A 27,350-nucleotide genomic window follows, 5' to 3' on the forward strand; every position below is an offset into this window, starting at 1 on the left:
TGCAGGAGTACGTGCTGAGGGACGCGCTGAAACTCGGTGCAGCCACCGCAAGGGCCCGGTGGGGAAGGACCACAGTATTGGTTTCTCCACCCGTGGGAGTGGGAGGGGTCGGTGGGCGGGGAGTATACCCCTCAACAATGATATGCTAAGCTGAACTACTGGAGTGCCACGTGGGTGGCTATTAATACGGATATTTTACTGAGTATAATGGAAACGTATGTAAAGGAGGAGAAGTTATTGAATGGTTTATTGTATATATTTATTTTTGAATAAAGTATATTTTGAAATAAAAAAAAGTAAAAAATAAATAAATAACCACCAAACAAATAAATAAGAAAATAGGAAAAAATCTCATATTTTTAATTGCCACTTAGAACCTAACCCTCTGATTGCTCTTTTTGGCACTTTGGGTGAAGTAGACATGCACTCGAGTCAGACTAAACGTCGAACATTTTCTTTAGCCTCTCTCTTGGCTAGACAGTTAGTTCTTCTTAGGTGGAAAGATGCTGCCCCACCCTTAGTGATATTATGTCCTGTTTAGACTTTAAAAAGATTCATTATTCACTTCTTAATTCGGACATAAAGTTTCATAAGGTGTGGGGACATTTTCTTGAATTCTTTCATAACTCCTCCTTCAATTTTTTATGGTTTTTTGTTGTGAATTACATTATAGTTTTGGTAGTCGGCATTATATTTTCTTTTATTTTATAAATATTTACAGCTCTGTGGGGTTGAATGCTCCGATTATTTTTTTTCTTTTATACACAGAAATGATTTGCCTGGGCTTTTTTTTATTGGGAGCTTATAAAACGTAGAACAGTACAGGCCCTTCGTCCCACAATGTTGTGCCGACCCTTAAACCCTGCCTCCCATATAACCCCCCACCTTAAATTCCTCCATATACCTGTCTAGTAGTGTCTTAAACTTCACCAGTGTATCTGCCTCCACCACTGACTCAGGCAGTGCATTCCACGCACCAACCACTCTCTGAGTAAAAAACCTTCCTCTAATATCCCCCTTGAACTTCCCACGCCTTACCTTAAAGCTATGTCCTCTTGTATTGAGCAGTGGTGCCCTGGGGAAGAGGCGCTGGCTGTCCACTCTATCTATTCCTCTTAATATCTTGTTTACCTCTATCATGTCTCCTCTCATTCTCCTTCTCTCCATCATAATGCATACTCTCTAAACCAGGCAGCATCCTGGTAAATCTCCTCTGTACCCTTTCCAATGATTCCACATAACTTCCTATAGTGAGGCGACCAGAACCGGACACAGTACTCCAAGTGTGGCCTAACCAGAGTTTTATAGAGTTGCATCACTACCCCGCGACTCTTAAACTCTATCCCTTGATTTATGAAAGCTAACACCCCATAAGCTGTAATGAGAGACACAGAGATGGCAGAGGAACTCAATGCGTATTTTGTATCAGTCTTCACAGTGGAAGACATCTGCAGTATACTGGACATTCAAGAGTGTCAGGGAAGTGAAGTATGTGCAGTGAAAATTACTACTGAAAAGATGCTCAGGAAGCTTAATAGTCTGAGGGTGGATAAATCTCCTGGACCTGATGGAATGCACCCTCAGGTTCTGAAGGAAGTAGCTGGAGAGATTGCGGAGGAAATAACAATCATCGTTCATGAATCAATATATTCTGGCATTGTACCGGATGACTGGAAAATTGCAAATGTAACACCGCTATTTAAGGAGGGTGGGAGGAAGCAGAAAGGATATTATAGATCTGTTAGCCTGACATCAGTGGGTGGGAAATTGTTGGAATCAATTGTTAGGGATGAGATTACAGTGTACCTGGAGACACATGACAAGATAGGCCAAAGCCGGCATGGTTTCCTGAAAGGAAAATCCTGCCTGACGAACCTACTTCAATTTTTTGAGGAAATTACAAGCAGGGTAGACAAAGGAGATGTAGTAGATGTGCCATGCTTGGATATTCAAAAGGCCTTTGACAAGGTGCTGCACATGAGGCTGCTTAGCAAGGTAAGAGCCCGTAGAATTACAGGGGAGTTATTAGCATGGGTGGAGCATTGGCTGATTGGCAGTAAACAGAGAGTGGGAACAAAGGGATCCTATTCTGGATGGCTGCTGGTTAGCAGTGGAGTTACACAGGGGATGGTGTTGGGACCACTGCTTTTTACAATGTATGTCAATGATTTGGACTGTGGGATTAATGGATTTGTGGCTAATTTTGCCGATGATACTAAGATAGGTGGAGGAGCGGGTAGTGTTGAGGAAACAGAGCCTGCAGAGAGACTTAGATAGTTTAGGGGAATGGGCAAAGAAGTGGCAAATGAAATACAATATTGGAAAGTGTATGGTCATGCACTTTCTGGAAGAAATAAATAGGCAGGCTATTATTTAGATGGGGAGAGAATTCAAAATGCAGAGATGCAAAGGGACCTGGGAGTCCTTGTGCAGGGTAACCTCCAGGATGAGTCGGTGGTTAGGAAGGCGAATGCAATGTTGGCCTTCATTTCTAGAGGTATAGAATATAACAGCAGGGATGTGATGTTGAAGCTCTACAAGCCCCCAGTAGACCACATTTGGAATACTGTGTGCAGTTTTGGTCTCCTTATTTTAGAAAGGATATACTGACATTGGAGCGGGTTCAGAGAAGATTCACGAGAATGATTCCAGGAATGAAAGTGTTACCATATGAGGAACGTCTGGCAGCTCTTGGGCTGTATTCCCTGGAGTTCAGAAGAATGAGGGGGATCTCATAGAAACACTCCAAATGTTAAAAGGCCTGAACAGATTAGATATGGCAAAGTTATTTCCCATGGTACTGGAGTCTAGGACAAGAGGGCATGACTTCAGGATTGAAGGACGTCCATTTAGAACATAGATGCGGAGATACTTTCGTTAGAGGGCGGTAAATTTGTGGAATTTGTTGCCATGAGCGGCTGTGGAGACCAAGTTATTGGGTGTATTTAAGGCACAAATAGATAGGTTCTTGATTAGCCAAGGCATCAGAGGATATGGGGAGAAGGCAGGAGAGTGGGGATGACTGGAAGAATTGGTTCAGCCCATGATTAAATGGCGGAGCAGACTCGATATGCCAAATGGCCTGTGTTTGCTCCTATGACTTATGGTCTTATAGTCTTAAAATCAAATTCGGATTCTTCGAATGAAAATAACTTATACATCCAAACATATTAAATCCTCTGCGTCATTACACATTTCGTTCCTGCGCTGGTTCTTCATCCTTGGGTGGCTCGCCATCTTGTTTCTTGTTTCATTGGAATGAAATAGTTTATCATCCACAGTAAGTCAGTTCACAAACTTGTACAAAAACTTGACCAAATCTCTTGGTATGATTTTGCAGAACTAATTCCAGACTACACGGCAGGGATGTTGGACACTAATCTCTGCCGATATATTCTCATTAAAACTGCTGCATGTCATAGCTGTAGCTTCAATAAATCTTTTATCGCTTTTGTCTCTCCTCCAGGTGTTTCACCCTGAGGGTTTCAAATTAGAAGGGTAAATATACTGACTACTAATTCCACTTAACAGTTCATGTCTTCAGCTTCTAATCGTTGCTGCTTTTCTCTCCTTGTCCGTCCTGTGTCCAGCCCGCCTCACCCTCGTGTAGCATTTTTTTTCCAAATTCTTCTTTTTTAAAATTGGTAAACCTCGTTTTCATTCCTCCACAGGACGAACTTTCTAACATTACAACTTTGGATGCAATTTACCTGGGTCACACTTAGTCTCCACAGAAGCAGAAGCATTTTCTCCACTCCCACCCCATCAAATGCATTCGGAATGCCAAATTCCTATGCCTGATCCTCCCTGACATCATATCCAGATAAGAACGCACAAAATGTCCAGTCTCTCCTGTAAGTTCCATCCTCTGAGTTACGGTATAATTTTCATAAACATTCCTTTTACTTTCTCCAGTGGTTCTGTGTCCCTCTTTCACCATTTGTGTCAGTGGGAATGAGTTAGGTGGGAATTTTCAGGAGCTTGTAAAAACTTAGCTCAAATTCCTGCTGTCAGGATACTGACTGTCAGTCTCAATCTGTGTTTTATTTATTTCAGGAGGAGGCTCGTCGGAAGAGGAGGTAGGACATGGTCTTCACTGAAACTCTGTATGGATTTGTAAAATAGTTCAAATATCACTGATGCTCAGTTTATAACCAGCTGTATAATATTTACAGGATCAGTGATGAAGAACGGACATTGTCAGTGACAGATGGTGCCCTACTGGCTGAAAAATTCCATCACCCCTATTTGTTCAGCACAGAATTAGGAGAATTGATTGACGGCATTAAACGAGGTAAAGTGAAATTCATTTCTCCTTCTTTATGAGACACAATTAAGTTATAATTAGACACAAAATTTGGCTGTAATAATAGGCTGAAGGGGAAGTGAAGTATATTTCGGCACCAACCCCACCTGCTGGGTGGCATCATTGTCACGTGGTCAGCTGGAGATGTCAGACCCCTGCCCACACCAACACTGGGGCAAAATACAACCAATTAATGGGACTGTGAGGCGAACCACTGCATCATGATCCCATTCGCACTGGACAAACACGCTAAAGCATAAGTTTGAATTCTGAAACAGTAGCTCTGGAGTTAATATTCAGTTAATGGCATTAAAGGAGAGGAAAGCTGGTATCACTGTGGTGACAGGGATTGTCAGAATACACCAGTCCTTCGTGCCGCTCACCGTGTCTGACCTGTCCGTGACTGCAGTCTGATTGACTCAGCTCTGCCCCCTGCAGGACTCGCGAGTCTCACTGTTGTTATCAAACCACCACATTGACGCATCGTCAGACTGAGCCCGGACACATTGATCAGCATTGACCTCGGTGAACGATGGGAGAAGATCATGTAACCAGCCTGGCAAATCTCCCTCACACACATGCACAAGGACGATTGATAGATTGTAGTCAGAGCCTCAGCATTGCACATTGTTAGTTCCCTCAGTAACGTGGAAGCCATTCTCTTCAGACAGAGTGAACAATTTTACTTGAGCAATTCACACATGTCATACATTGTGAACACACACTGGACATGTGATGACACACTGTAACATAAATACTTCTGTGCACACTCACCTTCAATATGTACACACTGATATTTTCCTCAGTCAAAACACACACACATAGAGAAAACCACGATGACATATCCAAATGCATCATCAGACTGGGAAACATTGTCAGAGACATAGACGCAAATTTACATTTAAGAATGAAATGTTCTGCCTTTATCCAATGTGCTTGTTTTGTGGCACTGAATTGTCCTCTGAACTGGCATCACATCTACAGTTCACAGACAGACTCCAGGGTGAGATTCCTCAGGAGGATAATATGGAAGGGGTTTTGGCAGATGATGAACCCACGGCCCATCTCATCCATCTGGACTAAGATGTCTTGGGGACTGTATAGTTAGCGGGACAGATGGGTGATTCTGTGGGTGTGAGAAAGAAACATGGATGGTAGTTTGCCTCCCAGGCGCCAGGGTTTGTGATGTTTCTGAGTGCATCCACAATATCCTGAAATGGGAGGGTGAGCAGACAGAGATCATGGTACATATTGTTTCCAATGACATAGGTTGAAAAAGGGAGAAATCCAGAGAGTACAGGGAGTTAGGAAGGAAGCTGAGAAGCAGGACATCAAAGGTAGTAATCTGTGCCACGCGACAGTGAGGATAGTAACAGAATGAGGTGGCAGATAAATGCGTGGCTGAAGAATTGGAGAAGGGGACAGGAATTCAGATTCTGGATCATTGGGACCTCTTCTGGGGCAGGTGCAACCTGTACAAAAAGGACGGGTTGCACTTGAATCCAAGAGAGACCAATATCCTGGCAGGGAGGTTTGCTAATATTATTGGGGAGGGTTCAAATTAGATTTGTAGGGGGGTGGGAACCAAAGTGGAAAGGCAAAGGATGGGGCAGTTGGTGCTCAAGTAGAGACCTTGTAGAGAGTTTGTGAGGAGGAATAGGCAGATGATAGAGCAAACGTGCACCCAGCCTGATGGTTTGAGATGTGTCTAAGTTAATGCAAGTAGTATCATAAACAAAGCGGACGAACTTTGAACGTGGATCAATATGAGGAACTCTGATGTCATGGCGATTATAGAAACGTGGATGTCTCAGGAGCAAGAATGGCCGCTGAGTATGCCAGGCTTTCGATGTTTCAAGAAGGACAGGGAGGGAGGCAAAAGAGGTGGAGGCGTGGCAGAGCTAATCATGTGTCACGGCTGCAGAAAAGGAGGAAGTCATGGATTATCTGCTGAGTCCCTGTGGGTAGAAGTTAGAAACAGGAAGGGGCAATAAATCCACTGGGTGTTTTTTATAGACCCACTAATAATAACAGGGACATCGAGGAGTAGATAACGAGGCAGATTCTGGAACGGTGCGATAATAATAGGGTTGTTGTGATTGTGATTTCCAAATATTGACTGGCATCTCCTTACAGCAAGGGGTTTAGATAGGGTGGAATTTGTTAGGTATATCCAGGAATGTTTCCTGATGCAATATGTAGATAAGCCAACTAGAGGAGAGGCTATAATTGATCTGGTATTGGGAAATGTACCTGGTCAGGTGTCAGATCTCTTGGTGGGATGTATTTTGGAGGTAGTGATCACAACTCTATCTCCTTTTCCATAGCTTTGGAGTGGGATAGGAGCAGACGATTTGGGAAAACATTTAATTGGGGTTGGGGGAAATATGATGCTGTTAGGCAGGATCTTGGGAGCAGATGTGCTCAGGGAAATGCACGGCAGAAATGTGGCAAATGTTCAGGGAACATTTACATGGCGTTCTACATAGGTATCTTCCATTGAGGGAGGGTAAAAGAACCATGGTGTACAAAGGATGTGGAAAATCCAGTTACGAGGGGTGATTGATAGGTTCCTGGCCTAAGGTAGAAGGAGTCAATTTTAGAAAACCTAGCACATTTATTTTTCAACATAGTCCCCTCCAACATTTACGCACTTAGTCTAGCGGTCGTGGAGAATACAGATCTTGGACCTCCAGGAAGTGTCCACAGCAGGGGTGATTGATAAGTTTGTGACCTAAGGTAGAAGGTGATGAGTTATACAGCTCTCGTTACATGCACATGCAGGTCAGCTCTTTGAGTGATTATGCAGAAAGTTTGAAGTTAATAACTCATCTCCATCTACCGTAGGCCACAAACTTACCAATCAGGAAAGAGGTTAAGAATGAAATCAGGAGAGCTAGGAGGGTCTTAGAAGACCTTGGCGAGCTGGATTAAGGAAAACCCCAATGCATTCTGCAGGTATGTGAAGAGCGAGAGGATGAGACATGTGAAAATAGGAACAATCGCGTGCAGTGGTGGAAACATGTGCATGGAGTTGGAGGAAGCCATGGAGGTACTTAATGAATGAGTTGCTTTAGCATTCACCAGGGTAAAGGACCTTGGCAATTGTGGGGATGACTTACAGTGGACTGAAATGCTTGAGCATATAGCCATTAAGAAAGAGGATGTGCTGGAGCTTTTGAAAAGCATCAAGTTAGATAGGTCACTGGGACCGGAGGAGATATACCCCAGACTACTGTGAGAAGTGAGTGAGGAGATTTCTGAGCCTCTGGTGATGATCTTTGCATCATCAATAGGGAAAGGAGAAGTACTGGAGGATTGGAGGGTTGCAAATGTTGTTCCCTTGTTCAAGAAAGGGAGTAGAGATAACCCTGGAAGTTATAGGCCAGAGGGTCTTACTTCAGTGGTGGGCAAGTTGTTGGAGAAGATTCTGAGAAGCAGGATTTATGAGTATTTAGAAAGACATAATCTGATGTCAGCATGGCATCGTCAAGGGCAGCTCGTGCCTTGCGAGCCTGATTGAATTTTTTAAGGATGTAACAAAATATGTTGACGAAGGTAGAGCAGTAGATGTAGTGTATATGGATTTCAGTAAGGCATTTGATAAGGTTCCCCATGCCAGGTTCACTCAGAAAGTAAGGAGGCATGAAATCCAAGGAGACCCTGTGCTTTGCAGATCCGAAATTGGCTTTCCCACAGAAGGGAAAGGGAGGTTGTAGATAGTTCATATCTGCATGGAGGTCGGCGACCAGTGTGCCTTATGAAAATAGTTTGAGTAAACTTGGCCCTTTCTCCTTGGAGCAGCAGGGGATCAGAACGTACCTGATACAGGTGCATAAGATGTATAAGAGGCATTGATCATAAGGATAGCCAGAGGCTTTTCCCCAGGACTGAAATGGCTAACATAAGGGGTATATTTTAAGGTGCTTGGAAGTAGGTGCAGAAGGGATGTCAGGGGTTATTTTTTCACACAGAGAGTGGTGAGTGCACAGAATATACTGCCGGCGATAGTGGTGGAGGCGGATGCAATAGGGTTTTTTAAGACAGCAGTCCTCAACCACCGGGCTGCGGACCAGTACCGGGCCGCAGAGCATGTGCTACCGAGCCGCGAGGAAACGATATGATTTGGCGATATGAAATGATATGAGTCAGCTGCACATTTCCTCATTCCTGGTCACGCACTGTTGAACTTGAACATAGGGTTGCCAACTGTCCCATATTTGCCGGGACATCCTGTATATTGGGCTAAATTGGTTTGTCCCATACCAGATCACCCTTGTCCCGTATTTCCCCGCTAAGGTAGAGCTTTCCTATGAAACCTTTTGTGCCGAAATGGCGTGAAGCAAAGAAGCAATTACCATTAATTATATGGGAAAAATTTTTGAGTGTTCCCAGAGCCAAAAAAAACCTACCAAATCATACCAAATAACACTAACATATAGTAAAAGCAGGAATGATATGATAAATACACAGCCTATATATAGCAAAAATAATGAATGTATAGTATAGTCAGGAAGATGAAGGCAAAACCGATTTGTGGGGAAAAAAATCGGCACGTACGTGCATGTGCTCATCACGCATGCGCACACAGGTGCCCGCTCAAGGATTCATGTCATGGTAGTCTTTTCCCGGGGTAAAGTGTCCCGGGATTTGACTGCTACTTTTGTCCCTTATTTGGGAGTGAGAAAGTTGGCAACCCTAACTGTAAAAGACATGTTGAGGTGAGTTTAACCCTACTTGAACACCAGCCCCCCCCCACCCCCAGTCGGCCGGTCCGCAAGAATGTTGTCAATATTAAACCGGTCCGCGGTGCAAAGAAGGTTGGGGACCCCTGTTTCAAGAGATTCTTAGATAGGTACATGGAGCTTAGATAAATAGAGGGCTATGCACTAGGGAAATTCTAGGCAGTTCTAGAGTAGGCACAACATTGTGGGCCGAAAGGCCTGTAATGTGCTGAAGACTTCTATGTTCCTGAGAGAGGCCCATTTAGATTAGATTAGACTTTATTGTCATTGTGCCAAGTATAGATACAAAGCCAATGAAATGTATTTAGCATCTGACCAGAAATGCAAAGAATAATGTTATTTACAAAATAACTGAGAATAAAAAAAGTGCTACAGCACACAAATATAAAAGTACTGAGACTGTACAATACGGATGCAATACTGCTTAGCGCTGTGATGAGAGGTTCAGCAGTGTCACAGCCTCAGGGAAGAAGCTCATCCTGTGCCTGCTGGAGGAGAGTAAAAAGTCCATGGTTGGGTGAGATGCATCCCTGATAATGCTTTTCGCCCTGCCCAGGCAGTGTTTATGGTAGATGTTCTCAATGGTGGGCAATTGGGTGCCAATAATCCGCTGGGCAGTTTTCACCATACGCTGGAGTGCTTTGCGGTCCGATACGGGACAATTGCCATACCACACTGAGATGCAGTTGGTGCTCTCAATGGTACAGTAGTAAAAGTCCGTCAGTATCCTGGAACAGAGGTGAGCTTTCTTCATGCTCCGCAGGAAATAAAGGCGCTGTTGCGCCTTTTTGATCAGGATGGAGGAGTTCAGGGATTTCCATGTGTTTGTCCCATATCCTTCTAACTATTTCCTATCATTGTACATGTCTAAATTTATTTTAAATTACTTTAATGACACATGTTTCTATGGCTTCCGCTGGCTGCAAATTCCACATATTCCCACCTCCCTCACAGTGAGAAAGTTGCCCTGTTGATGCCTTAAACACGTTGCCCTCTCACCTTCACTCTATGCCCTCTGGTTTTGGACTCCCCATTCTGGGGAAAAAGATGAATCGACATCTTACCTCTGCCCCTCATGATACTATATACCTCAATAACGGGTCACCTCTCAACATCCAACGATCCAGGGAAATATCCCCAACTTATCCAGTTTCTCCTTTTGGTCAGCACTGCTGAATTCGGCTGAAAAGCCTCCCTGACTTCCGCTTTAAACATCTCACTTATTCAGTCACTCCATCCTTATCTGCATCTGGCTTTTCTTCCATTCCTTCCTCACACCCGTTTCTACTGGCTATCTCCCATCTTTTTTTCCATTCTTGATGCTTGAGACATCAGTTGTCATCTCTCTCCATGCATGCTGCTCGACCTCCTCCAGAACTGTGAGTGTGTGTTGAATGGGAAAACTCCGCTCTCCATTCTGGAGGAAAAACCGGGAAAATGTTGATTGTGCATTCGCTATAGGTGGGGTGAATGTCCGGGAATGGTTTCTGTTGGCTACCCGACTGTGACCTGAGGCCCAGCGGCCCCTCCCCCAGTCCTGGGGCCGCGCTGCATGGGTCTCCCCCGAATCCCCGGGGACTCTCTAATCCTCTGCTTCTCCCCCCAGTCTCTGTCACCCTGGATGTGGAAACTGCGCATCCAGCGCTTGAGGTGTCTGAGGATCGGAAGAGTGTGAGATTCACCGGGACCTGGAGGGAGCTCCCTGACACCAGGAAGAGGTTCACAGACTATGAATGCCTCCGCTCCGAGCACTCATCAGCAGGGGATGTGGAGTTGGATGGAGATGTGGAGTTGGAAGGTGATGTGGAGTCGGTAGGGGATGAGGAGTCGGAAATGGATGAGGAGTGGGAAGAGAATGAGGAGTCGGAAGGGGACGTGGAGTCGGAAGGGGGTGTGGAGTGGAGAGAGAATGTGGAGTGGGAAGAGAATGTGGAATGGGAAGAGAATGTGGAGTGGGAAGAGAATGTGGAGTGGGAAGGGAATGAGGAATCGGAAGGGAATGAGGAATCGGAAGGGGACGTGGAGTTGGAAGGGGATGTGGAGTCGGAGGGGGATGTGGAGTCAGAGGGGGATGTGGAGTCAGAGGGGGATGTGGAGTCAGAGGAGGATGTGGAGTCAGAGGGGGATGTGGAGTTGGAAGAGGATGTGGAGTCAGAGGGGGTGGTGGACTTGAAAGGGAATGAGGCATCGCAAGTGGGGGGAACTGTGCTGGGATTGGAGGGATTCACATTGGGGAGATACTACTGGGAGGTGGAGGTGGTGGGGAATGGTGACTGGAGTCTGGGAGTCGCCGCAGAGTCCGTTGAGAGGAAAAGATGGGTCGGACTGAGACCGGAGACTGGATTCTGGATCATCAGGCGGGATGATCACATGATCAATGTTCTCACCTCCCCTGTGTCCCGTCTCCCTGCCGGTCCCATCCCCGGGAGGGTGGGAGTTTATCTTAGTTACGAGTCCGGGACAGTTTCATTTTACAATGCGGAGACCAAGTCCCATCTCCACACCTTCACTGGGAATAAATTCACGGAGAAACTGTATCCTTTCTTCGCGACTTGGGATGAAAACAAGTGGCTGAGAATCTGCTCCGGTTCCACTCCGGGTCTGTAAATGGGTCGGGTCCGGGACCAGCGTCAGGAGTAAGTCAGTGTGAATATAAATGTGTGGAGAGTGAAATAAACACGATGTGAGAATTATCGATCCATTAATTTTAACTTGTTCACTTCATACGTCAACGGAAGAGAAACACTGCGGATTCAACAGCAGCCGCAGGCGGCGGGTCCTGATAACCCCGGGTTCTAAAGTCCACCGGCAGAGTTAACTGGGGCAAGTGGTGGTTGTGCTGAGTGGAAGAGGGAGATCAAGGTGGTTGATGTAGAAGTAGTGTATATGGATTTTAGCAAGGCATTTGATAAGTTACCCCATGCAAGGCTCATTGAGAAAGTAAGGAGGCATGGGATCCAAGGGGACATGCTTTGTGGATCCAGATCTGGCTTGCCCACAGAAGGCTAAGAGTGGTTGTATTCTGCATGGAGGTCGGTGACCAGTGGTGTGCCTCAGGGATATGTTCTAGCCTTCTTTTTGCAATTTTTATAAATGACCTGGATGAGGAAGTGGAGGGATGAGTTAGTAACTTTGCTGATGACACTAAGGTTGGAGGTGTTGTGGATAGTGTGGAGGGTTGTCAGAGGTTACAGAGAGACATCGATAGGATGCAAAACTGGGCTGAGAAGTGGCAGATGGAGTTCAACCCAGATAAGTGTGAAGTGGTTCATTTTGGTAGGTCAAATATGATGGCAGAATGTAGTATTAATGATAAGACTCTTGGCAGTGTGGAGGATCAGAGGGATCTTGGGATCCGAGTCCATAGGACACTCAAAGCTACTGTGCAGGTTGACTGTGGTTAAGAAGGCATACGGTGCATTGGCCTTCATCAATCGTGGGATTGAGTTTAAGAGCCGAGAGGTAATATTGCAGCTATATAGGACCCTGGTCAGACCCCACTTGGAGTACTGTGCTCAGTTCTGGTCGCCTCACTACAGGAAGGACGTGGAAACCATAGAAAGGGTGCAGAGGAGATTTACCATGATGTTGCCTGGATTGGGGATCATGGCTTATGAGAATAGGTTGAGGGAACTCGGCCTTTTCTTCTTGAAGCGACAGAGGATGATAGGTGACCAGATGGAGGTGTACAAGATAATGAGAGGCATTGATCGTGTGGATAGTCAGCGGCTTTTTCCCAGGGCTGAAATGGCTAGCACAAGAGGGCATAGTTGTAAGGTGCTTGGAAGTAGGTACAGAGGAGATGTCAGGGGTATGTTTTTTACGCAGGGATTAGCAAGTGCTTGGAATGGGCTGCCGGCGGCGGCGGTGGATGCGGAAACGATAGGGTCTTTTAAGAGACTCCTGGATAGGTACAGGGAGCTTAGAAAGAAAGAGGGCTATGGGTAAGCCTAGGTAGTTCTAAGGTAAGGACATGTTCGGCACAGCTTTGTGGACCGAAGGGCCTGTATTGTGCTGTAGGTTTTCTATGTTCCTATTTTTCTGAGGTGAATCTTGGTAGCACGTGACCTGTCGTGGTGGCAAATCGCAAAGTGCCGGAGACTCCCGGCATGTCCGGTAACATCTGTGGAGGAAAACGGACAGTTGACGTTTCAGCTCGAGCCCTTCATCTGCTCTGTAAGTCATAGAGCAGATGACTAGTGCAGGATGGTGGAGAGAAGGATGGAGAAAGAGCTGGCTGGTGGATCCAGTTGATGGGGTGATGTGTAGATGAAGGAGGGGTGGACTGTGGAAATGTGTCAGAAGTTGGGAGGTGAGAGTTGTCACTGACAAAGGGCTGAAGAGATTGGAATCTGACATAGGGAAAAGTGGAGCCCAGTATAAGGGGGGGGGTAAGTGGGGAAGAGTGGGGGTGATGGGCAGATGGAGAGAGTGTGGGGAAGAGGGGAAAGAGATAGGGTGATGGGGGCTGATCGATCAGGAGGAGACCGAAAAATTAAATAGGAGAAGTGATGAGGGGTGGGTGACTACCGGAAATCTGAGAATTCAGTGTCCATGCCGGCATGTTTCAGACTGCCCTGGCGGAACACGAGGAGCGCTTCCTCCATTTTTCAAGACAAGTAGAACCGGAAGCTCTACGTTGAATCAGATACTCAGTTTTGGACACAGTTTATATCCAGAAAATGCAGGAAAAACACGGCAGGTCAGTCAGTATCTGTGGAGAGAGGAACACATTTGGATTCCACGTCGATGACCTCTCCCAAAACCTCTCAAACGCTGCCTGTCCAGCTGTGGATTGCAAGCATTTTCTGTTTTGTTTTAGTTCTTCAAGCATCTGAGTCAAGAAAAAAGTAGAGTGCAGTCTAAGTTCCTTTTGAAGAGGCTGAAAAAGAAGGAATCTGATAGGAGAGGAGAGTGGACCATTAGAGAAATCGATGTTCATGCCACCAGTTTGGAGGCTACCCAGAGGTGTTTCATCTTTGACCTTAGTGTGTCCTCATGATGATATCAGTGGAGGAGGCCATGGGCTGGCATGTATGTTTGTAGGAATGGGATTGAGAATTGGAACCAATTTTGAAATGGTAACCACTGGGAAACCCTGGCTTTCGTGTTGGACAAAGTGAAGGTGCTTGAAGAAGCTTCACCCACAACCTATGTTGGATCTCACCGATGTAGAGGGAGGGGTTGCACAGGAAGCATCAGGTACACTAGCTGACCCTGACAGACTTGCAGGTGAACTGTCGCCTGCCAGTCTCCAACCACTTCAACTCTGCTTCCTATTCCCATTCAGATATGTCCATACATGGCCTCCCCTACTGCCATGATGAGGCTAAAGTCAGGCTGGAGGAGCAACACCTCATATACCGTCTAGGTAGTCTCCAGCCCCTTGGTATGAACATACTTCCGGTAATTCCCTCCCCCTCCCTTCCTCTATCCCTATTTCACTCTACCCCCTCCCCCAGCTCCCTCATGGTTCCGCCTCCTTCTTCTACTACCCATTGTTTTCAGGGCTATGACGTCAATGCTTACCCTCCCCCACCCCTTTGTCTTTCAAATTACTGGTCTTTCAACTGACGCTACAAGCATTCTTCAAATCCTTCCCCATCTTTCATTCTTCAGTCCTGACGAAGAGTTCTGGCCCGAAAGGTCGACTCATCGTTTCTGACTGATGCTGCCCGACCTGCTGAGTTCATCCAGCATACTGAAAGTGTTGCTTTGATCTTTTACAGCATCTGCAGATTATTTTGTGTTCATGCGAGGAAAATATGCTCTGTGTTTAATATTAAATTCATTCGATAAACCCTTTTAGAAATGAAATTGAGTGTGTTAGCCACTATATTCCGGTTGTGATTTACACTCCCCCCCCCCACCCCCGGTACAGAGTGGCCAAAAATGATTTGTAGAAAAAAATCAGCACGTATACGCATGCGCATGTCACGCATGCGCACACAGGTGCCTGCGCAAGGCTTCATGGTCATGGTAGTCTTTCTCAGGGTAAACAACGTATTTGATGCTACTCTTATACGTTGGCAACCCTACCCCCGCACCCCCCCCCAACCACCGGTTGGCCGGTCCACAAGAATATTGTCAATAGTAAACCGGTCCGCAGTACAAAAAAGGTTGGGGACCCCTGCTGTACCCTACCATCCATTCTCTGAATCATTGGAGCTTACCTATGGAGAACATCACGCAAATATCCCCTGAACATTTGGCACATTTCTGCATTACAATTCTTTGACAACATCTGTTTCCAATTTATGCTTCCAACTTCCTGCCTGATAGCTTCATATTTCCCGTTACTCAAATTAAATGCTTTCCTAACTTGTCTGTTCCTATCCTTCTCCAGTGCTACAGCAAATGAGATAGAATTGTGATCACTATCTCCAAAATGCTCTCCCACTGAGAGATCTGACACCTGACCATGTTCATTTCCCAATACCAGATCAAGTGCAGCCTCACCTCTTGTATGCTTATCTGCATATTGTATCAGGAAACCTTCCTGAACACACCTCACAAACTCTACCCCATCAAACCCCTCACTCTAGGGAGATGCCAGTCAATATAAGGGAAATTAAAATCTCCCAACGCGACAACCTTATTATTATTGCATCTGTCCAGAATCTGTCTCCCTATCTGCTTCTTGACGTCTCTGTTACTATTGGGTGGTCTATAAAAACATAGTAGAGTTATTGACCCCTTCCTGTTCCTAACTTCCAGCCACAGAAACTCAGTAGACAATCCCACCATGACCTCCTCATTTTCTGCAGCCGTGACACTATCCCTGATCAACAACGCCACGCCCCCACCTCCTTTGCCTCCCACCCTGTCCTTTCTGAAGCATCTAAAGCCTGGCACTCTAGGTAGTCATTCCCGGCCCTGAGCCATCCAAGTCTCTGTAATGGCCACAACATCATAGCTCCAAGTATTGAAACAGGCTCTAAGCTCATCCGCTTTGTTCATGATACTCCTTGCATTAAAATAGACACATCTCAAACCATCAGCCTGAGCATTTTTCAGATGTTGGAATCCAGCAATTGACAGTCATTAAGAAGGCATTCCTCTATCGCGGGATTGAGTTTAAGAGCCGAGAGGTAATGCTACAGCAATATAAGACCCTGATCAGACCCCACTTGGAGTACTGTGCTCAATTCGGGTCGCCTCACTACAGGAAGGATGTGGAAACCATAGAAAGGGTGTAGAGATTTACAAGGATGTTGCTGGGATTGGGGATCATGACTTATGAAAACAGGTTGAGTGAACTTGGCCTTATCTCCTTGGAGCGACGGAGGATGAGCGGTGTCCCTATAGAGGTGTACAAGATAATGAGAGGCATTGATCGTGCGGATAGTCAGAGGCTTTTCCCCGGGACTGAAATAGCTAGCGCGAGAGCACACAGTTTTAAGGTGCTTGGAAGTAGGTACATAGGAGATGTCTGGGGTAAGTTTTTTTACGCAGAGAGTGGTGAGTGAGTTCATGGAATGGAATGGTGGATGCGGATACGACAGGGTCTTTTAAGAGACTCCTGGATATATACATGGAGCTTAGAAAAATAGAGGACTGTGGGTAACCCTAGGTAATTTCTAAGGTAAGGACATGTTTGGCACAGCTTTGTGGGATGAAGGGCCTGCATTGTGCTGGAGGTTTTCTATGTTTCTATGCTTCTATCTCCTCCACAATCACCATTAGCATGTTTGCACAACAAGGCTTTGTGCTTAGCACTCTGCTCACTTTATACTGTTGACCCTGAGGCTCAGCACAGCTCCAATGACATAGTAAGTTTGCTGACAGCACCACTATTGTTGGCTGAATCAAAGGTATCGACAAATTGGCATATAGGAGGGACACTGAAAATCTGGCCGAATTGTGCCACCAAAAAACGTCTCACTCAATGTCAGCAAAAGCAAAATCTGATTATCGACTAAAGGAGGAAGGAGCAGTAGGTCCATGAGCCAGTCCTCATCAGAGGTGGAGAGGGTAGTAACTTTAAATTCCTTGGTGTTATCATTTCAAATAATCTATCCTGGGACCAGCACATAAGTGGTATTACATGGAAGACATAGCTGTGCCTCCACTGTCTTCAAAATTTGAGCAAGTTCGGCCTGCCTTCTAAAACTTGGACAAACTTCTATAGATGCACAGTGGGGAGTATCCTGACTGCCTGCATCACAAGCTGGTATAGAAACACTAATGCCCATGGTGAATATGGCCAAGACCATGGCAGGAAAAACTTTTCCCACCTTTGAGCACATCTTACAAGGATTGCTGTCACAAAAAAACTACGTCCATCATCAAGGATCCCCACCACCCAGGCCATGTTCTCCTCTCGCTGCTGCCATTGGGAAGGAGGCACAGGAGCTTAAAGTACCATGCCAACAGTTTCTGGAGTATTTATTAACCTTCAAACATCAGGCTCCTGAATCAGTGTGGATAAGTTCATGTCTCTCAACAATTAAATTGACTCCACAATCACTTTCGAGGATTCTGCAACTCATGTTCTCAGTATCATTTATGAACAAATTACTTTATTATTATTAATTTTTTTCTTGTAACCACAGTCAGGCTTGTTATTTTTGATTATTTGTCTGTATGTTGTTTGTTTCTGTGCAGTTTACCATTTGTTCTATTGCGCTTCTTTGTATCTACCATGAATGCCTGCAGGAAAATGAATGTCAGGGTAGTATATAGTGAACAGAAATTTATCTTGCTAATAATTTTGCTTTGAAGTTTGAGTTCCTCCAGTATTCTGTGTGTGTCTGTGTGTGTGTGTGTGTGTTGCTCAGGATTTCCACCAGCTACAGATTTAGGCCATTCAGCCCATCGAGTCTGTTCTGTCATTCGATGTGGAATCTGGAAGATGGAAGCTGCAAGGCATCGGATCACAAGACCCAACCGAGGATAGTGAAAACTGCCGAGAGGATCACTGTGGTCTCCACTACCCCAGTCCCCTATTTGTGACGTTTACTGAGAGGGTTGTTCATGGTGGGCTCAAAGCATTGTTGAGAATCCCTACCACCCATCCCACAATCTGTTTGACTCACTGCCACCAGGAGGGACGTACAGGACCATGAGGACTAGGACTGCCAGACTAGGTAACAATTTCTACCCTCAGGCTGTGAGACTAATGAATACCCTGCCTCCACTAAGGTCTTGTCACTAGGATGGAAAGCCATCCACTGTTTACCTGTTCAGCACACTTCACATGCATTTTGAATTACAGCCTATTAACTTATTTGTCTCTCAAGTCCATTTGCATCTCTGGTTTCCTATTTCCCTCTTTCTTTAGAAAATAGTCCATAGCCTTATTCCAAGTGAAGGTGAGAACAGCTTTATTTGTCACATTGAAAAAAACTTTGAAATGGTTCATTTGCGTCAATGACCGACACAGTTCAAGAATGCTAGGGGCAGCCCAGAAGTGACACCATGCTTCTGGAACTCACGTAGCATGGCCACAACTTACTCACCCTCTCCCGCCCGTCTGCGGACTGTGGGAGGAAACCGGAGCACCCGAAGGAAGCCCGCGGTCACACATGAGCGTACAAACTCCTCACAGACAGCGGTGGGATTAACACACTGACTGCTGGCAGATTGGAGCGTTACGCGAGCTGTTACGTGACTGTGTCACCCTCACCTCCTCAGGTTTGTGAGCTGTGTTTCTGGCCTCTGGTGCTCACCTTCACCAGGAGGTCATCCACAGCTTCAGGAGTTGGTTCTGCAGAAGGACAAGGTCAGGTAAGCGTGGGTGAACCTGGCACCAAAGTAAAACCAGCCTTTGGAAAGAACTGTTCGAAACTCAGGAAGTTGACATGCATCTGCATAGGTGTGGGGGCAGTGTGTGAGGAAGTGCTGTTTAGAGGGAATTCCTGCTAGGAGTTGAGACATATACCCCCGCCCAGCAAGGCAATGAAGTGTGTAAATGTCCGAAATGAACCCACAATCCGTCTCAGAGATACCCTCCGACCAAACCTCCCAATTTTATGCTGTTTCTTGGTTCAACTGCAGAACTGAAAGGAGAAAAGACAGAAGTCTCGCTGACTTTATGTGTCAGCCAAACCAAGCAAGGCCCAGAAGACCACAATGTGGAAATCCCACTCCCAGTTGATCCCAGAAAGTGAAAGTTCAAGTGAGATCAAATCTCTTTCATTGAAGGATGACCAGCAAAAATTCAATTTATTTTTCACATGGCGTAGAATGACAAATATTAAACTACATAGTAAGGGAATTAAGGGTTATGGGGAAAAGGCAGGTAGATGGAACTGAGCTTACGGACAGATCAGCCATGATCTTATTGAATGGCGGGGCAGGCTCGATGGGTCAGATGGCCTACTCCTGCTCGTATTTCTTATGTTCTTATGTTCTACACAACCCAAGAAATACAATGAGAGTACTTTGAGGAAGCTATTCAGCCCTTCAGGATCTTCCCGCCTATTTATCAGATCGGGGCCTACCCAGATGCATAGTTTGATTGGTGAATTGCTCTGCCCAAGACCACAGAAAACCATAAGTCCAAATGACCATAAGACATAGGAGCAGAATTAGGACATTTGGCCAATCAAGTCTGCTCCACCATTCAATCATGGCTGATCCTTTTCCCCCTTCATCAACCCCATTCCCCGGCCTCTGCCCCGTAACTTTTGATGCCATGTCCATTCAAGAACTTACCAATCTCTGCCTTAAATACACCCAATGGCCTGGCCTCCACAGCTGCCTGTGGCAACAAACTCCACAAGTTCACCACCCTCTGGCTAAAGAAAATCCTCCGCATCTCTGTTTTATAAGGGCGCCCCTCTATCCTGAGGCTGTGCCCTCTTGTCCTAGACTCCCCAACCATGGGAAACATTCTTTCCATATCTACTTTGTCTAGGCCTTTCAACATTCGAAAGGTTTCAATGAGATTCCACTTCATTGTCTTAAATTCCAGCAAGTACAGATGCAGAGCCATCAAACGTCCATCGCATGTCAACCCTTTCATTCCCGGAATCATCCTTGTGAACTGCCTCTGGTCTCTCTCCAAAGCCAGCACACTTTTTCTAAGATGGGGAGCACAAAATTGTACGCAATACTCAAGGTGAGGCCTCACCAGTGCCTTATAAAGTCTCAGCATCACATCCCTTCTCCTGTGTTCAAGACCTCTTGAAATAGACAATAGACAATAGGTGCAGGAGTAGGCAATTCTGCCCTTCAAGCCAGCACCACCATTCACTGTGATCTTGGCTGATCATCCACTATCAGTATCCAGTTCCTGCCTTATCCCCATAGGCTTTGATTCCACTATCTTTAAGAGCTCTATCCATCTCTTTCTTGAAAGCATCCAGAGACCTGGCCTCCACAGCCTTCTGGGGCAGAGCATTCCATATATCCACCACTCTCTGGGTGAAAAAGTTTTTCCTCAACTCGGTTCTAAATGGCCTACCCCTAATTCTTAAACTGTGGCCTCTAGTTCTGGACTCACCCATCAGCGGGAACATGCATCCTGCCTGCAGCGGGTTCAATCCCTTAATAATCTTACATATTTCAATAAGATCCCCTCTCAGCCTTCTAAGTTTCAGAGTATACAAGCCCAGTCGCTCCAATCTTTCGACATATGACAGTCCCACCATCCCGGGAATTAACCTTGTGAACCTACACTGTACTCCCTCAATAGCAAGAATGTCCTTCCTCAAATTTGGAGACCAAAACTGCACACAGTACTCCAGGTGTGGTCTCACCAGGGCCCTGTACAGCCGCAGAAGGACCTCTTTGCTCTTATACTCAATTCCCCTTGTTATGAAGGCCAGCATGTCAGTAGCTTTTTTCACTGCCTGCTGTACTTGCATGCTTGCTTTCAGTGACTGATGTACAAGAACACCTAGATCTCGTTGTGCTTCTCCTTTTCCTAACATGACTCCATTTAGATAATAATCTGCCTTCCCGTTCTTACCACCAAAGTGGATAACCTCACATTTATCCACATTAAACTGCATCTCCCATGCATCTGCCCACTCACTCAGCCTGTCCAAGTCACTCTGCATTCTCATAACATCCTCCTCACATTTCACACTGCCTCCGAACTTTGTGTCATCGGCAAATTTGCTAATGTTACTTTTAATTCCCTCATCTAAATCATTAATATATATTGTAAAGAGCTGCGGTCCCAGCATTGAACCCTGTGGTACCCCACTGGTCACCACCTGCCATTCCGAAAGGGACCCGTTAATCACTGCTCTTTGTTTTCTGTCAGCCAGCCAATTTTCAATCCATGTCAGTACTCTGCCCCCAATACCATGTGCCCTAATTTTGCCCACTAATCTCCTTTGTGGGACTTTATCAAAGGCTTTCTGTAAGTCCAGGTACACTACATCCACTGGCTCTCCCTTGTCCATTTTCATAGTTACATCTTCAAAAAATTCCAGGTTAGTCAAGCACGATTTCGCCTTTGTAAATCCATGCTGACTCGGACCGATCCTGTTACTGCTATCCAGATGTGTCGTAATTTCATCCTTTATAGTTGACTCCAGCGTCTTTCCCACCACCGACGTCAGGCTAACGGGTCTATAATTCCCTGTTTTCTCTCTTCCTCTCTTGTTGAAGAGAGGGACAACATTATCCATCCTCCAATCCACAGGACCTGATCCTGAATCTATAGTGCTTTCCTCACAACTGATTCAACTTGCAAGTTAACCTTTAGGGTGTTCTGCACAAGGACTCCCAAGTCCCTTTGTATCTCAGATTTTTGGATTTTCTCTCCATTTAGAAAATAGTCTGCACATTTATTTCTACTACCAAGGTGCATCACCATGCATCTTCCAACATCGTATTTCATTTGCCACTTTCTTGCCCATACTCCTAATCTGCCGAAGTCCTTCTGCGTCCTACCTGTTCCCTCAACACTACTTGCCTCTCTATCAATCATTGTATCATCTGCAGACTTGGCAACAAAGCCATTTGTTCCATCATCTAAATCATTGCTACACAGCATAAAAAGAAGTGGTCCCAGCACTGACTCCTGTGGAACACCACTAGTCACTTGCAGCCTACCAGAAAGGATCATTATATTCCCATTCGCTAACTCCTCCCAATCAGCCAATGCTCTAACCACGATAGTAACTCTCCTGTAATACTATGTGCTCTTAGTTGGTCAGCAGCGTCATGTGTGGCACCTTGTCAAAGGCCTTCTGAAAGTCTAAACATACAACATCCACTGCATCTTCTTTATCCATCCTACTTGTAATCTCCTCAAAGAATTCCAACAGGTTTATCAGGCAGGATTTTCCCTTTCATGCTATCTTGCCCTGTGTGTCTTTCCACCCGCTCAGCCTACCTTCCTATCCCTCCGATGCAATGTATAACCTTGAACATTCAGCTCCTAATTACACTGTTATCAGAATACAGTGATGGCCACAACACCATACCTGACAATCTGTAATAGTGCAACAAGATCATCCAGATTACTTCTTATACTCCATGCGCTGAGATATAACACTTCGAGTGCTGTATCTGCTACCCTTTTTGATTTTACACTGGTGGCTGCAATCTTGTCCTATCAAATGGCTGTCCTTCCTGACAGTCTGACTGCACATTATCTTTGCTTGTTTTTACCATCCATCCTGTCCTGAGTCCCCTCTTTCTGGTTCCACTCCCCCACCAAATTAGTTTGAAACCCTCCCCAACAGCTCTAACAAACACAAACCTGCCCAGAAGGATATTGGTCTCCCTCGGGTTCAGGAACAATCCATCACTTTTGTACAGGTCATACCTTCCCCAGCAGAGATTTCAATGATCCAAGAAGCTGAAGCCCTGCCCCCTGCACCAGCTTCTCAGCCACACATTTATCTCCCAAATCATCCTGTTTTTACCCTCAGTGACACGTGGCACAGGTAGCAATCCAGAAACTACCTTGGAAGTCCTGTTACTCAGCTTTCTGCCGAGCTCTCTTTCTTCAGGACCTCATTGTTTTTCCTTCCTACGTCATTGGTACCAATATGTATCAAGACAGCTGGCTGTTCTCCCTTCCACTCCAAAACGCTGTGGACACAATCTGAGATATCCTTGACTCTAGCACCTGTGAGACAACATAATAGACAGGTATACAGAGGAATTTAAGGAGGCAGGGTTTGAGGGTCGGCACAAGAATGTGGGCCGAAGGGCCTGTACTGTGCTGTACTATTCTATGTTCTATACCATCTGGGTGCCCCATTCACATCCACAGAATCTCCTGTCTGTTCCTCTGACTTCTGAGTCCCCTATCACTACTGCTCTCCTGCTCTCCCCTTTATTTTCTGCACCACAGCACACTGTTCAGTGCCTGTAACATGGTCTCCGTGGCATCCCCCTGGCAGCTCATCTCCTACAAAGGGATCCACAAAGCGATATACTTATTTTTGAGGGGAATGGCCACAAGGGAGCTCTGCACCAATTGCCTATTCACATTTCCATTTCTCCTGAGAGTCACCCAGCTGCTCACCTCCTGCAACTTCGGGTGAGACTACTTCCCTATAATGAGGAGATTGACTATCTCCTCACTCTCTTGTATAAACTGCAAAGAGTTGTGGACACAGCTCACATCACAGAAAGCATTCTTTCCTCCATGGACTCTGTCTACACTTCTCACTGCCTCAGTAAAGCATCCAACATAATCAATGACCCAGCACACACTGGACATTCTCTCTTCACCCGATTCCCCTCGGGCAGAAGATATCAAAGCCTGAAAGCATGTACGACCAGGCTCCAGCTCAGCTTCAATCCTTATTCTGAATACTGCCCCTTCTGGACCTCCTGTAAAATGGTGCCAAGAGTGGATGCAGCAGCCATTCCAGAGACAACAAAAGGTGTCTTAGTCTTTTTTAAACATCTGTTTTACAGTCACAAGACAATACTGGGCATGAAAAACTACAAGGTCAGTGAACTGCTCGTTGATGAACGAGCTGGACTTGGTGCGGACTGTGTTACTGTCTGCTACAGAAAGGCACAGGAGTCGGTGTGTGAAGGTGACATGCAATCCAACATTGAGCGATTGTCTTGAACATTTCTCTTATGATTGCAAAGCCCTGTTAAACATTGGTAATGTAAAATACTGCCAGGTCGTTTCCCTTGTTTACTGGGGAGACAGGTGGCAGAGGGGCTGTGTGACTGATCCTGACTGGACTTCCATCACACATACAGGACCACAATGGTATTAACTGAAAGGTAGAAGTTGTCTAATCTCACCTTCCAACCTTACTGACTGCCCCCATCCTCCTTGCTACCAATATCCTCAAACCCCTCTCCAATTATTTGTCCAGCATCTTCCCCAGTTACCTGGTCTCTGATCAGAAAAAGTTGGGTAATCTTCCAGACCCATGTGTCGGCTGTCTGGCATTCCTCATACTCCACGAATGATCTTCTTGTTCCCCTGACCCTCACTAAACAAACCATTGAACCCACACCCCCCAGTTGCTCCAACACCATCTCACCTTCCCAGATACGTGATTATTTCTTCGTATGTCCCTCCGATCCCCTCCACCCCTCACTCTCCCTGCACAACTCTTAAATCCAAATCCCTCCCCTCGAAGGTGGGATATTGCAGAAAGCAGGACACTAACGTAAGGCCAGTACTGCTGCGGGGTACAACACTTCAGACTCCCTCTTAGAAGCAGGGACAGCAGACATGCCTCCCTCAGTGCTGATGTCCCTCTTTCTGGTGATCTCACTGTCACTGAGTCATTCAGCATGGAAGCTGCTGCTGGAAGATCATCAGCTCAGTGAGGGACGCTCTTTGGATTTGCCTGAAATCTGTGGGTCTCCCAGCACAGCGAGATGCCTGTAAGGGAACGCTGCCGACTGGCACAGTCCAGATTGCAGGAGGATGAGCTGAGAGATGAACTGAATTTCAGTGCAGCCAATGTAAAGGCTCTTTAGGACCAGACCACGGTCGAGACCCTTCTGCTACTGTACACGGAGGCGTTGAGCCGGGTGAGGAAGGCCCTCAACCACTAAAACAATAAATCATCCACAGTGTAATGTGTGGCAATGGTTCAACATTGTTTACCTGACTGAATGTATTGACTATGTGACATTAATAATGCAATTTTTTTGCACTGTTTCGTCTTTCGTATGTACTTTTATTGTGAATAAATTTTACTTTTGATACACAAAATGCAGCTCAGATACAGGTCTTCAGCCAGCAAGACCCACCAACCATTAAACACCCACTTCCACTAATCTGACAGTGTGGCTCCCAGATTGGCCTCATCAGTCACCTCCGTTCTGGGAGACTGCTGGAGAAGATGGTGCATTTCCCTGCATAAGGAAAGTTAATTGTGATTCCTCCTTGGTACACGTCGAAATAAAATGGAGGTTCAAAGACAAAATGGTGTCAGGTTAGGATGTGATAATAGTCTGTTCTCCCTGGTATTGACCAATGTCTTGTCTCTTTTGAATACACATCATGAAGGTGAAATACTGATGAAGAATGTTTTCCTCCTTACAGACAGGTTGTCTCCTTCTTCTGAAATTAGGTGTCTGAGCTGAATGTCATAAGAGATAAAAGGGTGCAGCTGGTACCAAGCTACGGAAAAATACGGGGGTGTTAATTATGTTATGCTTTGATGGAATCTTAAATGGTATAAAAAGGGGCATTTTCTTTGTGTAGTGGGAGAGTTTTGTCTGAGGCTACATCACCACTGGTGTTAGTGATAAGAGTTGGGGGGGAGGGAGGGGGGAGAGAGGGAGAGAGAGAGAGAGAGAGAGAGAGAGCTGTATGAAAGATTGTCGGATCTGTGACTGCCCTTTGACATTGCAGAGATAGGCTCAGTGAATGCTAAGTATTATTTTGATTTCTGTACTATTACTGCAGACTTTTGTTTTTCTTTCTGTGCTGCATTTGTGCTGGTTCTAACAACGAGTTTTCTTCTGGCCTTGAACACGTGTGCAGCATCAGCTTTATCTGTGAATGCATATGTGAATACCCTGAGCTGAATCAGAAAATAACACATAACGAATCTTAAATATCATTTTTATACCCTGTGCGGCCAGCAGGTGGCGGAATTGCTCCAGTTTTTCGCGCTCTCACTCTGCTTTCACCCAGTCGGGACGGAATGTGATATACTATATGCCAGCCCACACTCAGTGCTCCCCCTGTCCAGCCGGGGTTGTGGAGAATTACTCAAAATTAGAAGAATAGTACATGTTCCGCTGAACGGCCTGTTCCTATGCTGAACTGTTCTCTGTTCAGTGTTGAAATATCACAGCACGGAACACAGCAATTTCTTCCCTGGATTCCCACCATGTCAGACGGTACACTGGGTCAGACCCCCAGGTTTATTCAGCTTTATGTGTTTAAGCTGGTCAGCCTTCTTTGTAATGTCAGCATGTTTCAGGACATTATTATTCCCCTCCCTGAATTCCCCAGCTTCCATCACCTTCTCCACAATAAATACAGATGAGAAATATTTATTTCAGACCTCGCCCGTCTGCTGCGTCTTCACACACAAATTTTTCAATGGACATATTCCCACATTCGTTTTCTTTTGTTTCACAGACTTATAGAATCTTTTGTAGAATCTCTGTTATGTTACCTACCAAACTATTTCATGTCCGCATTCTACCCTCCTGATTTCCATCTCAGGTACTCCTTCAAGGCTTCTACTGCTCAAGGGATTTGATTGATCCCAGCTGCTTTCCCCTGATACACGACTCTATCCTCCCTCAGTTCAGTCTGTTCACTGCCCTGAACATCAGAAATACTAGCAAGAGGAGGCTGTTCGGCCCCTCACACCTGCTGTCCCATAGGATAAGATCTAAACCACCTCACTGTGCTACAGATGCAAAGGACGTGACAGAGGTGGAGGTCAGAGAGGAGGGGGAGTTGTGATGTTGATTAGGGAGAACATCACCTCAGCACTTAGAGATCCTTGTGGGGAACGGCCAGTGGGAGTATATTGGTAGGAGTTAGAAATATGGAGATGATCACTTTTGGGATTGTACTTTAGGATCCCAAATGTCAGTGAGAATCAGAAGAGCCCATGTGTAGGGAGAATATGGATAAATGTTGGAATATCAGGGTTGTGATAGTCAGAGACTTCAGCTTCCCTAATATTGACTGGGACAGACATAGTGCTGAGGGATTTGACAGGGTAGAATTTGTGAAGTGTGGTCTGGAATGGTTTCACAAGCAACGTGTAGCTCTCCACTAGAGAAGGGGTCACAGTTAACCTCCTCTCAGAACATGAGTCTGGACAAGTGTTTGACATGACAATGTGGGGGGGGGGGTGCACATTGGGACCGGTGATCATCATTTTGTCAGATATAAAATAGTTATGGAAATACTTGTGGACTTGTCCTGA

The 27,350-nt window shown here is 45.7% G+C and overlaps 1 protein-coding gene across 1 annotated transcript in view; it reads left to right on the forward strand.

Moving 5' to 3' along the window:
* The window catches only part of LOC140198468 (E3 ubiquitin-protein ligase TRIM11-like), a 36,208-nt gene extending 11,284 nt beyond the window's left edge, over positions 1 to 24,924 (forward strand). Inside the window, exons 4-8 of the mRNA XM_072259553.1 lie at positions 4,057 to 4,079; positions 4,176 to 4,294; positions 10,658 to 11,481; positions 18,688 to 18,780; positions 24,814 to 24,924. Of these exons, the coding sequence (XP_072115654.1) occupies positions 4,057 to 4,079; positions 4,176 to 4,294; positions 10,658 to 11,481; positions 18,688 to 18,780; positions 24,814 to 24,924 (1,170 nt within the window). The remainder of the gene's footprint in view (positions 1 to 4,056; positions 4,080 to 4,175; positions 4,295 to 10,657; positions 11,482 to 18,687; positions 18,781 to 24,813) is intronic.
* Positions 24,925 to 27,350: the final 2,426 nt, after the last annotated feature.

Source organism: Mobula birostris, chromosome 5 (genome assembly GCF_030028105.1).
Source record: "Mobula birostris isolate sMobBir1 chromosome 5, sMobBir1.hap1, whole genome shotgun sequence".
Taxonomy (NCBI): Eukaryota; Metazoa; Chordata; class Chondrichthyes; order Myliobatiformes; family Myliobatidae; genus Mobula; species Mobula birostris.